General features: G+C 38.4%; 1 protein-coding gene across 2 annotated transcripts in view; it reads left to right on the forward strand.

Annotated features, from left to right (window-relative positions):
- The window catches only part of STOM (stomatin), a 32,206-nt gene that overhangs the window by 3,040 nt on the left and 12,184 nt on the right, over positions 1-16,982 (forward strand). For both annotated transcript variants that reach the window (XM_033237588.1, XM_033237587.1), the window contains 3 exons: positions 11,211-11,314; positions 12,704-12,776; positions 14,079-14,161. In XM_033237588.1, the coding sequence (XP_033093479.1) occupies positions 11,211-11,314; positions 12,704-12,776; positions 14,079-14,161 (260 nt within the window). The remainder of the gene's footprint in view (positions 1-11,210; positions 11,315-12,703; positions 12,777-14,078; positions 14,162-16,982) is intronic.

A 16,982-nucleotide genomic window follows, 5' to 3' on the forward strand; every position in this document is an offset into this window, starting at 1 on the left:
TACAGATGGGATTCAAAATCCGTTTTTTTAAGAAGGCATGGAAAAGCAATTTCCTGAAAACTATTGTAATTACAAAAAAGTGAATACCCTTTCTCTGCGTCTGTCTGGTATCCTGTGCATATCTCTATCATAATGTTTATTACATAATATGTTTATCAGTTTGACTCATCTTCCCCTCCCCTCCTATAACTAAACACACTTTTTCTTTTTGAGACAAGGTCTTGCTCTGTCGCCCAGGCTGGAGTGCAGTGGTGCAGTCATAGCTCACTGCAGCCTCAAGTGATCCTCCCCCCTCAGACCCTCGAGTAGCTGGGACTACAGGTGTGCACCACCACACCCAGCTGATTTTTCAATTTTTTGTAAAGACGGGGTCTTACTCTGTTGCCCAGGCTGGTCTCAAAACTCCTGGACTCAAGCGATCCCACTTTAGCCTCCCAAAGTGCTGGGACAACAGGCATGAGCTACCACGCCTGGCCTTTAGACCACACTTTTGAAAGAGATTGTGTCCTTCTTCACTGTAGTAGCCCAGTATCAAGTATATAGTAGGTATACAAAAACATTTGTTGAAAAAAAAAGGAAGCAGGCAGGAAGATAAAAATCCCCATGGAGTAAATAACATTAAGTGTTTGCCTTAACCTTATGTTGGTGGAGCAGTTTTTCTGTTTACCATTGATCTTATTAAGTTTGTTATAACCCAAGCTGTTGATTTTTTTTTTTTTTTTTTTTTTTTTGAGACGGAGTTTCGCTCTGTCCCCCCGCCCTGTCCCCCGGGCTGGAGTGCAGCGGCCGGATCTCAGCTCACTGCAAGCTCCGCCTCCCGGGTTTACGCCATTCTCCTGACTCAGCCTCCCAAGTAGCCGGGACTACAGGCGCCCGCCACCTCGCCCGGCTAGTTTTTTGTATTTTTTAGTAGAGACGGGGTTTCACCGTGTTAGCCAGGATGGTCTCGATCTCCTGACCTCGTGATCCGCCTGCCTCGGCCTCCCAAAGTGCTGGGATTACAGGCGTGAGCCACCGTGCCCGGCTCAAGCTGTTGATTTTAGGGCACAGCCCTTATGTTTATTATATATTATTACAGATAGACTATTTGTCTGGGTTTATATTATCAATAAAAGGATTATAATTGCCAAGATAATATATTGTCCCTAATAAGAAATCTCCTTTTATTTATTAAAGCATGGAAAGAGAAGTTAGAGGTCATGGTTAGTAGAAAGAAAGAAGTGTGTGTCAATAGAAAATTAAAAAAGAATGTAGCAACGATAGATAATTAACTATTGACACACACTTGTTGCTACATTCTTTTTTAATCTTTCTCTATTTGCCGGGACTAGGAAAGAAACTTGAACTCCAAGCATTTGGCCTCACATTTCAAAGATTATCCTTGAAGATACAACCGATAAAGTCCTAAAGTCTCAGACAATGAAAACTATACCGAACTTGTGGTCCAGTTAAAGTGAGCACTATGGTGAGGTAGTAGAGTATAGTGAAATGGGAGTGGAATTTAGAATTAAAAGCTTTGGGTTGAGATCACTCTACCATCACTTAAGAGATTTGTATGAAGGATGGTCCAAGAAAATTTAGAACGCTGACTTACTGCCCCAAGTGTGGTCTGTTTCTCCTCCAGAGATACAGTCCCCAAGCAGATTGTTAGTTGATATTTTCTCCATAGTGCCCAGATCCCAAAAGGTAATTCACTTCATAAAGAGTTTCTTCTTCTAAACTTATCAATAGTGATCTTAAAGTTGTGGTAATAATAATGGCTACTGCTTGTTGAATACTTCCTAAGTGTCAAGTCCTTTACATATTTTCTCATTTTATCTTCACAACAACTGAGTGAAAGAAGTACTATTCTTTTCCCCCATTTTACTGATAAGAAAATTTAGTGGTAGATTTGGAATCTAACACCAAAAATGCAAGCTTTTAGCCACTGCTTAGCTGTTAATCACAGTGAAGAACTGAGAACCTTATCATCTAGTTTTCTTCTGCTTCCATTTCCCATTTTTAAATGAAAATGATGTTACCCTCCAAATACTTATATGAGAAAAACTTAATTGTGGATAATTTTAAGATGTCCAAGTAAAAGAACTGGAAAAAAAAAAAAAAACTTAAAAAGTGGGAGGTTTTTGTTTTATTTTCATGTATTTCAGGTCTAGATGAAATTTAATTAACTTAATACCCATTATGAAATTGTTTTTCTCTTCAATTTTCCTGAACATAAATGTTTTGGTGCTTCCAGACATGGGCCATGTTCAGCCCATTCTTCTACTTTCCTGAATTCTCTAACCTCACAGTTGGAAAAGGTCTTATTTTTTTTTTTTAAAGAAAACACTTGAGGAAAGCAACTGACAATTGCTTGGGGCAGGAGATGGTTCTGTACTGTATCCCAGGATCCTGTCTGCTGTTTCAGTTTGTCTTACGTAAGAGGCAGTCTTTTTTTTTTCTCTCTCTTCCCCCAAAGAAACAACACACTCAACTCATCCAGCAACTATTTAACAAATGTTTTTTGAGTACCTGTTATACACTAAGTATCTTCCATATTAGCTTATTTACTCATCACACTAACCTTCTGAGGAGGTACTCTTATTAGCCCTGTGTTTAGATGGGTAGACTGAGGCACAGTTGAGTAATAAGGTACTTTCTCAAGATCACACAGCTAGTAAGTGGCCGAGCCATCTGGGAACCCATTATGCTATACTGTTTTCATAAAACCAAAATCTCATGAAGACAGACAACTGAATATAATAATTACAAGTGTGATAAATATTGTTTTAAAAGGGTAAAGTGCTATTGCAGCGTTATTTTAGACTGAGAGGTCCAAATTTAAAATTATTGCTGTTGCTCTCACGTATTTTTTTCCTCTTGTATGGCCTGAAACATTTGAATGCAGGAAAACTACAGAAAATCCTTAAAATATTTAGGAAATAAAACATTTATGCTTATTTACTTTCCTTATTCTTTTTGAGCTGAGCAAAGAGTAACTGTTACTGCAAACCTTTCTTAGAAGTATTAGTTCTTTTGTTTTCCTTAGTATTTCATAGTAAACACATTTTAAGCTTTATAATTCAAACCACATAGTGCTTCATCAGTATCAGTTATTTTGGTCTAGTGTTTATACCTATAGATGGATTTTAACAGGGAGGAAAAGTTACAGTCTTCACTCATGGTTTTTAACTTGATACCATCTGGCCTGTAGCTACTCTAGCCCAGAGAATAATTTCTTCTGTAGAGATTTAAAGATAAGGGCATTTGAACAGCTAAGCTGTGTCTAATTAAAATATTAATTTGAAAGGCAGGCTATAATGTGTGCTTGTTTGCTTTGAAATCGTCTCCCTTAAAGGAATTGCAAGTTGTGATCTCTAATTAAACATTACCATTTTTTAACATATATTTATCAAGACCCTACCATGTGGTAAACTCTGCCTCTTTCTTACTTATAGCTTTTTTGATCTATCTCTCATTGTAGGATGCTGTCTTCATTTTTGTTTCTTCCATTTTTACTCCTTCTATTTCTCTTATTTTCCTTCACTTCTGTTATGCCCTTCCCTTCTTTGTCTTTTTCTCCTAAAAATCCAGTCATTTGAAAAACTTAGTTATAGTAAACATTTGATTAATTGAAGATGAATTTATATTCACTTATTCTACCTGCCCTTTTGCTTATTTTCACCAGGAGTTTTTATCAGGCCTTGTAAAGGCCTTGTTTCAAAATAAGCAAAAGAGAGAAACTGAGAAGCTGGGAAATGTACCCTTATTTGAATAGCTGGAAGAAAGATCAAATGCATTATTTAATTTATGCAAGTCTTCCTCCTCAAATAAATAATTGGCTGACATAAAACAAGAACAGCGTGTAACAGCCCATTGTCCAAATCCAGCTGACTCTGTTTCTGTATGTCCCACAAGTTATTAAATAGCTCTTATATTTTTAAAAGATTTTTAAAAAACAAAAGAATACTTTTTCATTACACATGAAAATTATGTGAAATTTAGATTTGTGTCCATAAATTAAGTTTCGTTGGAACAGCTGTGCTGTTTATGTAGGTACTATCTATGGCTGCTTTTGCATTGCAAAAGTAGAGTTGAGTAGTTGCAACAGACTGCAAAGCCCAAAATATTTAGTTTCTGGTTCTTTACAGGAAAAGTCTGCCAATCCTGACAAAGAATCTCTGATGAAGAATCATAGTGGCCAAAAGTAACAGTTAATCCTGAATACATATGTTTTTAAGAAGAAAGTTAAAAAATTGCCAAGACTTTTCAATTTGACCTACTGTTACCCCTAAAAAGTGCTGCTACAACTGAATAGCATGTGTTTTTGAGACTAAACTTCCAGCCCTTCTGTCTTGCCCCACCCAGGCGGGACTGGTCTCATCAATTTACCACATAAAGTGTTTTATTTGCACTCTGTGAAGGCAGAAGGAAAAAAGTGTCCATTAACTGTTGCAGTGTAGGTATTTCAGTAATTCCTTAGCCCATCCTTTCCTTTTTGTGTACAATAATGCTTATGACTCTCAGATTCTCAGCGGAGGAAATCCAGTTATCTTTTGAACTTTACGATAATAAAGTCTCAGTAATGAATGGATTTATTACTCCACATGATTTCCAGTAGCGCTAAGGTTAATAGATCTGAAAGTAAATCAGCTGATGGGGAACGGGAACAACTACAGCCCTCTGGACTAATCAGCCTGTGTTGTCATCTTAGAAAGAATGTTTAACTGCCTTTCCAGAAGCTTACCCAACAGAAATTACTACACAACTTGTCATTTTTCATTTGTTTCATGGTTTGGTTGGTTTTCTTTTGTTTCTTCCTACAAGGTCTTTAGCCTTATTACTTTGGAACTTCAGGAGGCATATTTTACACCCTCTTCACAGATTTTTGTAAACATTATAAATACTCATGTGTACAAGGAGGAGCTACATTGTGGCTAACATGTCATAGGAATTCACAAATGGTAGTTATCAGGAGTAGTAATAAAAGATACCTTCAGAATGAGAGAATTTTAAGAGTTGTATAATTTCATCTCTTCGGAAAAATTAATTTACATAGGAAATAAGCAGGTACAGAAACATTGCTAAAAGTATATTCAATGCAGCAGTTTCTAAGTGAGAAATTTGGACACAACAAATTTCATCATATGAAACAATGGAATTAGTTAATCTTTAATAATGATAAAGAATATGTACTGATAATGAAAAAATGTTCGTAACATGGATGGGAGGGAGAATATTTTAAATCACTGTGTGTACCATTCTTTCATTATTGAAAAAATGTAGGCTAGAAAAGGTTTAAAAGACGTATATCAAGGCAAAAAACATCCAGAGATAAAGTATAGATAATTTTTCTGGTTGTTGAGCTATTATTTCTAATTTTTGTAGTAACTTTTGCTTTTAAAATAAAAAAGCAATTTTAGAAAATGTATGTGAGTTTCCTAGAGGTAAACCCAACTTGAATGTTCAATACAAAAATTCAAATGTATAGGCTTATGTCCATATTCAGACCCTTCTTTGATTAGTTAAAAGTTTATTCTACTGCCATTTTGGTAATAAAAGAAAAAAAATACTCTAAACCAGGGGTCCCCAACTCCCAGGCCACAGATGGATCAGATCAGCAGCATTAGATTCTCATAAGAGCACAAACCCTGTTGTGAACTGCACATGTGAGGGATCTAGGTTGTGTGCTCCTTATGAGAACCTAATGCCTGATGATCTGTGGTGGAACAGTTTCATTGCAAAACCATGCTCCCCCACCCTTTCCCATGGAAAAATTGTCTTGCACGAAACTGGTCCCTGGTGCCAAAAAGGTTGGGGACCGTTGCTCTAAACTATGGTAAAGTAGTATTTACAACCAAGTATCATAGGATCCCTAATTTTTAGGAATGTTCTCACCCAGCAAAATATTAACAAGTGTATTAACCAAAATATCACTATTTGTCCCTTTCCCCATGAAACTGGTAGGAAGGATTCAGTCCTAAAGTAATACATGGGAAACTTCAAGTAAATGAATTTCATGAGATTTTAGTGAGTGAGAATTTCTTTTATTCCCAGAAGTGGTAGATGACTAAGGGTTCATTTATAAGCCTGCTAGAGTTTAAGCCTCACCTCTGAGCTACACATTTATAGCACAACGTGCCATAAATAGGCACAGCTGGAATTAAGAGGGCTTCCTCTGTAAAAACATCAGATTTCATTCTCAGAACTCTAGTGATGCATTCCCAACTTAGGTACTGTGTACCTTTTTAAGGTGTAACCAGGTGGGGAAGAATTTTAAGAGCTGAAGATAGGATACTTTCATTTTAAAGGCATTAGAAAAATATGAAAGTGCCATTTTCCCAGTGTATACACTGATTATTTCTAGCCAAGCATTTGATATGTGAAAGACCAAATCCAGTCTTCAAAATGTGTACATAATTCCTTGTTCCTGGTGATTTGCAATCCCATATGCACATCTGGGGTTTTCAAAAACACAATGTGACAATGGGAACTGACACAAAAAAACTGGGCTGAACTTTTTGGCTTGTCCTCATGTAGATCTCCTCATAAATGAACTTTTTGAACATCTTTGAATGTCCCAGCCTAGCCAGACTGGGGGCAGATATGAAGCAAAGTGCAAATTAAATTTTTTAAGAGGCTTTTGATCAAAAAGGGTAAGTGCTGTTTTCCCATTTTTCTTCATGAAGATACAAACACTTAAGTAAAATAGAAGGATTACGGAAAACTATCATCTAAATTTACTAATGATTATCTGTATTCTACAAGGCCAGCCTACTAATCTTTACTTTTTACTGGTAAGGAAACTAAGGTTCAAAGAGGTAAAGATCATGCAACTAAGAAGTATCAGAACTGAAATTCAAACACAGTTACTCCTCGTTCTCAGGGAATCTCAGTGTAATAAGGGATATAAATGCACAAGGAATTAAAATATTAGATTAAAAAATAATAAAAGATTAAAATCCACTTTGGAAGGTCAATTGAAAATAAATAAAAAATAAAAGATTAGACAAGATATAAGTGCTATAAGATAATTTTCAAAAAATGCTATCAAGATTCAAAGGAAAGAAAAAAAACATATCTAGCTAGAAAACTTGCTGAGAAGTATTTTATTTTATATCTACTCTATGCAGGATAGTGTGCTAGACATTGAGAATATAAAAGTGAATAAGCAACATCCCTGCCCTCAGGGAGTTTTTACTCTAGTATGTTATGGAAAACTTGAACAGTATTTGAAAAGGCACCAAATGATACCAGATAAATAGTATTTGTGGTCAGTCTGTCCTTGTTTGGAATTCATTTCACCCTGGAAACCTAGACCTATGTCTGTCACAGAGCCTTGAAACTGTCTTTTGCTATAAATAGGCATGGCTGGCATGAAGAGGACTTCCTCTGTAAAAATATCAGATTTCATTCTCAGAACTCCAGCCATGCTTTCCCGGTTTGGATACCATCTTGAGAAAGTGCTTCAACCATGAAAACATCCTTAATGAAGATTTTTTTACTCAGGGTTAAATTTAGAACACGGGCTTTGGAGTAAGATGACCCATATTTGAGTCCCAGGTCCTCCGTTGTATGACTTCCGGGAAGTTAAATGTTGCTTTAGTTAACTCATTTGTAAAAGGGAGTTAAAAATGCCCTCACAGGCTGTCGTAATAGTTAAATGAGATACATGTCTAAAGTAACTTTAAAAACTGCCTGGGATATAGAAAACCCCTCAAAACAGCCACTGTTGTTACGATCAGTTATGGTAGTACTAGATAAAGTTTTCTTCACAAACAGTCCTATGGCTCTGCTTTGAATTTTCTCTCGATGAGTATGTGTGTACCCCCTAAATTATAACTTAGAAACCTCCAGGATTACTTTAGATCATTTTATTTAAGTATACATGAAAACATTTACCTCACACTATGACACAGTATCAGAAAATTACAAAGTCACATACAACCCAAGTACTCACTATATTTCTGATTTTTCATCCTATGTTTTAGAGCACTTGACCTGGGTGCCAACATGGGTTTCTCTTCTCCCATGTTCCCAGCCTGAACACTCTGCTTATTTCTTCGCCTCCTGTTTATTCCAAGCCCCATCTTACTGCCATTTTGCCCTTTCTTCTGAGCAGTAACATGTGCCTGGCATACCTTTTCTCCCCTCTGTCATTAAAATAGCTCCTGAAAATGCAGCAGAAGCCTTCCAAGTGGTTGATACGAAAACCTGTTATATCCCTTGGCCTTCTCAGTCCCTATGTCCTCTACAGAAAGGAAAAGCAAACTAAAAATGAGGATGACACTGGATACAGAAAATAGGAACACAACGTATGGGGTGATGGGAGTTCCCGGGATGATGGTGAAAGCAATTGCAGAATGATAGCCGTGCACACCAGATGAGGGAAGTCCACACAAGGCTCTGAGAGAGAATTCCTTCAGAAGATAACAATTGATAGTATACCTGACCCCTTTGAGAGGAAATTTAGGCAATTGATTTAAGATTGGATCAATAAGTACATTGAAAACTGAACAAAGGGAAAAAATAAGACAGTAACTCCAGAAAAAACAAAAATGGTACAGGAAGAGAAAACCAGTGATACCTCACTACTTGGCTTAGCTTTGAATTGAATTTATAAATTCATAATATAAAATCTCATATTGATCTAAATAAAGTTATGATGTAATTATATTGGAAAGATGAGTATAAGTATGTGGTGGGGGTAAGAGGGAGGAAAGAGAACTAAATCCTTTTCTGTAGTAGAAAGTTAATAGTCCTCAAAACTGAAAAAGCAAGAAGTAACAAAACAAGCATTTCCTTCCCTCCTTCCTTCCTTCCTTCCTTCCTTCCTTCCTTCCTCCCCTCCCCTCCCCTCCCCTCCCCTCCCCTCCCTTTCCTCCTTTTGTTGCCCAGGCTGGGGTGCATCACAGCTCACTGCAGCCATGAACTCCCAGACTCAAACAATCCCCCTATTTCAGTCTCCTCAGTAGCTGGGACTACAGGTGTGTGCCACCACACCAAGCTAATTTTTTTTTTTAAGTTTCAAGTAGAGATGGGATTTGAGACCACTTGCCCATAATGGTCTCAAACTCCTGAGCTCAAGCAATCCTCCCATCTCGGCCTCCCAAAGTGCTGGGATTACAGGTGTGAGCCACCATGCCTGGCAGAAGCATATTATTATTTTTTTTTTTTTTTTCTAGAGTAGAGAAAGAATCTCCCTATGTTGCCCAGGCTAGTCTCAAACTCCTAGGCTCAAGGGATCCTCCCTTCTCAGCCCTCCGAAGTACTGGGATTACAGGCGTGAGCCACTGCAGCCAGCCACAAAGCATATTATTTAGAAACATGGAGGTAGATATCAAAATGGTCAAAGTAGCAAATGTTTTTGAGGAGGAGGAAATTGGAAGAGGTGAGCATGGGAATGCCCTTTTTTGTACTAATCTTATAGAATGGTTTGACTTTTTAAACTTTATGTAAGTGTAACTTCAAAAACACAAATGCATAGCCACGAAGGCCAAAAAAGAAGGTGAAAGAGAAATAGCTACAGGGGAGAAAAATAGGTTACACAATTTATTCATTTATTTATTTTAAAAAATATCATTTAAGGCCAGGCGCAGTGGCTTATGCCTGTAATCCCAGCACTTTGGAAGGCCATGGTGGGCAGATCATTTGATGTCAGGAGTTGGAGACCAGCGTGGCCAACGTGGTGAAACCCCGTCTCTACTAAATACGAAAAGTAGCTGGGTGTGGTGGCGGGTGGCTGTAATCCCAGCTACTCAGGAGACTGAGACAGGAAAATCGCATGAACCCAGGAGGTGGAGGTTGCAGTGAGGTGAGATTGTCTACTGCATTCCAGCCTGGGCAACAGAGCGAGACTGTCTCAAAAATAAATGAATAAATAAATAAATAAATAAATAAATAAATAATTTAAAAATACGGTGTGTACACAAGGAAAGTTTTCAAAGAATATACCAAAATACCTCTGAATTTAAAGTAATTTTTCCCTCCTTTGTTATACTTTGTGAATTTTTTGCAACATTACCTTTGTAATCAGACGGAAAAGCTGTTTCATATTACAGGAACAGGAAGCAATTAGAAATGTGAGAGGAAAACTATGTACAAAGATGTTCACTGCAACACTGTTTATAGCACTGAGAAATCAACCTGTGCAATCAGGAAGTGGGCAATAAATGATGCTGCATAAACCTAATGAAATATTTTACAGGTGTAATTTTTAAAAAGAGGCTCTAAACAACTTTATACTCATACCATATGGTTTTCACCTTTAATCATATTGTACTCCTAGCTAAAATGCTCTAATGCCTTTTCCCTCTTTCCCTTTTCTTTTCTTCTTTTCTTTGCTTTGCTTGTCTTTGCTTTCTCTCTTTCATTCTTTCTCTCTTTTTTCTTTTCTTTTCTTTTTTTTTTGACAGACTCTTCCTCTGTTGCCCAGGCTGGAGTGCAGTGGTGCAATCTCGGCTCACTGCAACCTCCACCTCCTGGGTTCATGCAATTCTCTGGCCTCAGCCTTCCCAGTAGCTGGGATTACAGGCACTCACCACAATGCCTAGCTAATTTTTGTATTTTTAGTAGAGATGGGGTTTTATCATGTTGATCAGGCTGGTCTCAAACTCTTGACCTCAAGTGATCCACCCGTCTCGGCCTCCCAAAGTGCTGGGATTACAGGCGTGAGCCACCACGCCCAGCCTACACTTTCTTTTCATTGATATTTTCTTACCATTACATCCTGCAAGAAACTCTCTGACAGCCACCATTACCTCCCCACCCCATTCCATTCTCACCTCCATCCTAACTGCATGAGTTAACTCATTATGTGTCTTCGAAATATTCTGAACAGATACTCTATATCTGTACTTACCACCTAATATTATAATTATGTGTTTGTCTGACTTTCCCACTAAACTTTAACCCTGAAAGCTGGGATTGGGTCTTATTCATTGTTGTCACTTCAGTACAAAGCAGAGGGCCTAATAAATAGTAGATGCTTAATAAATGTTTGCCGAATAAAGTAGTGAGTAATATGGAAATATACTTGTGTTATGGCATTACATAGATAAAGGAAAGTAGTACCTACACTTCAGGGCTATATGAGGATTAGATGGGGAAATTCATGTAAAACAGCTGGTGTAATGCCAAGCACATAGGTGTTCAGCAAATGGTAAGGATGAAGATGGTGGTGATTATGCTAGTAACAGTTGTAAGAGTTGTATATTTTTTGTTTTCAACAGACAGCCCCAGTAAGGGCCTTGGACCTTGCGGATGGATTTTGGTGGCATTCTCATTCTTATTCACAGTTATAACTTTCCCAATCTCAATCTGGATGTGCATAAAGGTAAAGAACATTTCCTTCACTTCTGGGAAGGGGTCAAACTCCTACCTCCATACGCCTATTCGTGTGTACCTATGTGTGTGTGTGAGAAAGAGACAGACTGTCTCTCTGTTATAATTCTTATTTCTTCATCCTTCCTTTGGAAAATTTCTTCTACTCACCTATTAAGACGGAACCTTAAAACTTGTTTCAGCTATTGCCCTTCCGCATGGGCTAAAGTAAGGATCACCATCAAAAATTTCCTGGGGCCAGGGATGTGAGATGGTTCTGAGAGGACAAGTTCTTCAGAGTTAGGATGATGGGGTTTGACTGCTGGCTTTACTGTTGATTGTAGGACCCTTGCTGTTTCCTCACCTGTAAAATGGGAGAAAGTAACAGTACCTACTTCACAGGACTGTTGCGAGGATTAAATGAATTAGTGTGTCTAAATGTACTTATGCCTGGCACGTCATAAATACCCTCAGTGCTGGTTATTTTTTTCTACAAAGTTGTTAATACTTTGATATTAGGACTATCATTACATACTTCTAAGAAGATAAAATATGTTCCAAGCATTTTCAGATCAATTTATTCTTAAGGGAATCAGAAGAAAAACTGTGAAGACTTCAGCTTTTTGTTTTCTGAATTAACAGTGCATGAGTAATTTTTTTTTTTTTTTGAGCCGGAGTCTCGCTCTGTTGCCCAGGCTGGAGTATAGTGGCGCGATCTCAGCTCACTGCAACCTCTGCCTCCCGGGTTCAAGGGATTCTCCTGCCTCAGCCTCCCATGTAGCTGGGATTATTATTATTATTATTATTTTTTTTTTTTTGAGACGGAGTCACCCTGTTGCCCAGGCTGGAGTGCAGTGGTGCAATCTCAGCTCACTGCAACCACCAGCTTCCAGGTTCAAGTGATTTCTCCTGCCTCAGCCTCCCGAGTAGCTGGGATTGCAGGTGCCCGCCACCATACCCGGATAATTTTTGTATTTTTAGTAGAAATGGGGTTTCACCATGTTGGCCAGGCTGGTCTTGAACTCCTAACCTCTGTGATCTGCCCATCTGGGTTTCCCAGAAAGCTGAGATTACAGGCGTGAGCCACCGTGCCTGGCCTGCATGAGTAACTGAATAACAATGTTAACACCTGAGGAGTGAGGTTATGGATTTGTTTCTGTATACTATTCTGTCCTTCCTAAATTTATACAGTGAGTATCTATTGCTTTTGTAATCAGTAAGAATATAATAAATATGCTTTGAGAAGGTAAACATTGAACATATGATTTATAGATATGATCTGGATCTAAAGAAAAAAGATGAGGCATCTGATCTGTTTAGAGCAGAAATATATATTTAAGAAGCCATGCATGTAAATATTTGTACTCTTCATGTTAAATTATCATTCATGTTTTTATTCTAGATTATAAAAGAATATGAAAGAGCCATCATCTTTAGACTGGGTCGCATTTTACAAGGAGGAGCCAAAGGACCTGGTCAGTACTGGGATTCTAGATTGTTGATCTGAAACCTGAGGTTCTTTATTTTTATTTTTATTTTTATTTTTATTTAGTTGTTTTTTTAAAGACAGGGTATCATTCTGTCACCCAGGCTGGAGTGCAGTGGCATGCTTATGTCTCACTGCAGCCTTGAACTCCTGACCTCAAGCAATCTTCCCACCCCAGCCTCCCAAATCTCTAGGATTACAGACGTGAGCCACCATGCCCAGCCTAAAATTTTTTTATTGATGTGATTTCCCTTATGAGGGCCTCTTCTACTCTGTCTTAGAAAATAGTTCACGTAGCAGAAGTTGTGTAACAATAGCAGTGGCTCTAGCCAGTCTTTTGTTACCCTTTCCTTCCTACCCTTCCCCTCCCCTTCCCATTTGAGCTGGTAAGATTACCACTTAGGCCAAGAATAGTACAGCTATACAAATTTGAGCATGAGAATCTCTACCAAAGAAAGACTTTCAGTCATTTATTTGGCAAACTTCAATTAAGCTCCTACTGTGTTCCAGGCTCTGGGAATTCAAGGAAGACTAAAACACAGTCCCTACCCTTAAGGATCTCCCTATTTAGTGGTAGGGACCAACAAGGAAACAGATAGCTACAATCCTATGTGATAAGTATTATGATCAGGTACTCACAGAGAGCTGTGAGAAAAGAGAAAACCCGAGAAGTGTTACTGATCCAAACTAGTAGTAGGCTGAGGCAAGTCTTTCTGGAAGTTACATCTTGACTGAGTCTTGAGGTCTGAAAGGTGTTAACCAACAGGAGGTGTTTGCAATGGAAATAGCAACATACACAAAGCAACAAAGAGGAGAGTATTGCAGATTCAAGAAACTGCAAGTAGATCTTCCAGCAAGAGGGCAGGGTGTGAAGAGAGGGGAAGTGGCTGAAGAGGGGAACAAAGGCGAGTTATGCAGGACCATGCGTGGGGCAGGGTTTGTATTTTAGAGGGGATTGCTCTGCTTGCAGCTTAGGAAATATATTATAGGAGAGAAACTACAAAAAATAGAAGGATGGCCTGGGAAATGACTGCATTGGTCCCAGTGGGGCGGTGGGGGGAAGAGTGATAGCAACAGTGGATTAAGGAAATTAACTCCACAGACTTTAGTGGGGACAGTCAAATGTGGGAAGTAAGCAAGAGGAATCAACGTTATCGTACCTGGCTTCTGGCTCATTCACGAAGATGAACTGATGACTTTTCTGTTCATTAGGTTGATCTTCTTAAAACTGAATGGAGAAGTGAACTGATTAGGTGGCTGTGTCTGTGTAATGTGTGTATCTTTGTTGCAGGTTTGTTTTTTATTCTGCCATGCACTGACAGCTTCATCAAAGTGGACATGAGAACTATTTCATTTGATATTCCTCCTCAGGAGGTAAGGTTTTCTTTGAATAACTGAGATATCCTATGTGAAAGTGCTTTATAATGAGGGACAGCATAGTTAGAACATAGGCTTTATTCATTTTAAATTTTTTTTTTTAAATTGAGATAGAGTCTTGCTCTGTTGCCCAGGCTGGAGTGCAGTAGTGTGATCTTGGCTCACTGCAACCTCTGCCGCCTGGGTTCAAGTGATTCTCATGCCTCAGCCTCCCAAGCAACAGACTACAGACATGCACCACCACGCCCAGATACTTTTTTTCTATTTTTAGTAGAGACGGGGTTTTGCCATGTTGGCCAGGCTGGTCTCAAACTCCTGACCTCAGGTAATCTGCCCTGGCTTCCTAAAGTGCTGGGATTGCAGGCGTGAGCCACCGTGCCTGGCTAGAGAATAGGCTTTAGATCTTGACTGCCTTCAGCATTTCTAGCTCAGTGACCTTAAGCAAGTCCTTTAACTTTTCTGTGCTTCAGTTTCCTCATCCAGAAAATAGAGATTGTAATAGTAAGAACTACTGTATAGGGTGGTTCTGAGAAGTGCTTAGAGCAATGACTGATAAATAGTAAGTACTGTATAAGTTCTTACTGTTAGTATTACAGTTGACTCTTTGCGTGCATAGGTTTTGCATACAGGGATTCAGCCAACCACAGACTGAAAAGATTAGGAAAAAAACTCCACAAAGATCCCAAAAGCAAAATTTGAATTTATCATACAACAAGTATGGCACTGAATCCACATGAATGAAGTAATGTGTAGGTATTGTGTTAGATAATATAAGTAATCTACAGATGATTTAAAGTATACAGGAAAATGTACATAGATTATATGGTTGGCTCCATGGATCAAAAATATTTGGGGAAAAAAGCAATAGACAATGATACAATAATACAAATTTTAAAAAAACAGTATAGTATAGCAACTATTTACATAGTATTTATATTGTGTTAAGTATTATAAGTACTCTAGAAAGGATTTAATATATAAAGGAGGATTGCATAAATTGTATGCGAATATTGTGCCACTCACTGTATATAAGGGACTTGAACATCTGGGATTTTGGTATCCTCTGGGAGTCCTAGAATCAATCTCCCACAGCTCCCGAGGGACGATTATTAGAAAATATAGTGTAATGCTAATGAAAGTATAATAATATCATCATTGTTATTACTATCACCATTTTTATTACCACGTTTCTCTTCTATGGGTTTCTGATAGAAAACCCTATTTAGTACAATATTTTTTTCTTCTTAAGGTTTTATTCTAGATAAATTGGTTAGAAACCAAAGAATTAGAAACTGCTTGTTGGGCATTTTAGATAAAACATAATATTTTATACTAGTGATTATTTTGTGCCTTTTCAAACTACTTCACAAATATTATCATAGATGAAACTCGCGGCAGAATCCCTAGAAAGTATATAGTTGCAGTGAAACAAAGGAATTCCTCTAAATTACAGTGGCAGAGCCAAGACTAAAATTGAGCTCTTCAGATTCCCTGTATAGTGCTGCTTTTTCCACAGCTCTGTGCTAAATGCATTGTACATGAACTCCCTTATAGCCCCTGAAAAAGTGATGGCCATCCTGGGAACCATGTCCTTAGGAGGCATAATAACCATTGCATACAGAAAACCTAAAAACATCATGAAGTGGGAAGGACAGAAGAATGCTGTCAGTGTTTCCTGGCCAAAGGCCAGATACTCAGCATGGTGATGGAGCCTGGCCATGTTGCCTTCTCATGTCACAAATACCAGAAACCAGCTTAGGAACTTCCTTGTTGGTACTGATCCAAGAAGTGGGTGAGGTCAGACTTTATAATCCACCCGAAGTTAGTGATGCCAGAAGTGATTTTGCCCACATTTTACTCATAAGAACAAGACTTAGAGTATCACCGTATTCCCTGTATGTTTTCCCATCGTCTAGGGAAGATTGAGTCTCAGAAGGAGCCTCTTTCAGGGTAGCTGGGCATTCTGGCGTTTTCCACTATAAACGTTACAGACATCTGGCAGAGTTGCTGTTTAAGTTTCTGCTTTCCAGTGGCTCTTTCCTCTTCTGCAAGCTGCTGAATGCAAAGCAGATTAGAACTTGGCAAGCAATCCTTTTTCTGATCCCCTGTGAAGTTTCTGTGAAGGGAGATAAACCCTTGCCGATGATAAACGGTAGGCAGAGAAGCTGTAGCTTTAGAAAGAAGCTGTGGCAAAGTCAAAGTGGCAAGAATTTGGGAATGACATTTTCCCATCATGTCATGGGAAATAATTAGTTTTCATACAAGATGGTAATACACTGTACATTTATTTATAAATCCTCCACTTCTCTTCCATGTTAGAAGTATTTTGAGATTACTAAAAAAGGATCACTGCTTTGATGTCTGGCAGGGCTAAACAAGCCATGTAACAACATTGTTGTTATTACCTTCCATTTACATAGCTGTTTACTCTTTCAAAAGGGCTTCATTCACAAGTATGTTCTTATTTGATCTTCACAGAAATTTGAGTAGAATTAGGCATGATTATTAGTGCCATCTCACAAATGAGGAATCTGTAGGTCAAATGGGTTAAAAGCCTTGCTAGAGGCCATCCAGGGACCTGAAGGCAGAGCTGGGACTACAGTTCAGGTCTCCTAACTCTCACTTCTTTGCTCCTCATCAGTCACTGTTCTCAGGACCACATTTCAGTTCAGTTCATCTCTCATTTATTGACTACCCGCTATGTTTCAAGCACTCCGTTAGTGCTAGAGTTACCAAGAATTGCCCTTAAGAAATTCATACCCAAAGAGAGAAGTAGAAATGTGAATAAATAATGTCACTACAATAAGGTGCAGTGGAA

The sequence above is a fragment of the Trachypithecus francoisi genome, unplaced genomic scaffold (assembly GCF_009764315.1).
Source record: "Trachypithecus francoisi isolate TF-2019V2 unplaced genomic scaffold, Tfra_2.0 Lachesis_group16, whole genome shotgun sequence".
NCBI lineage: Eukaryota > Metazoa > Chordata > Mammalia > Primates > Cercopithecidae > Trachypithecus > Trachypithecus francoisi.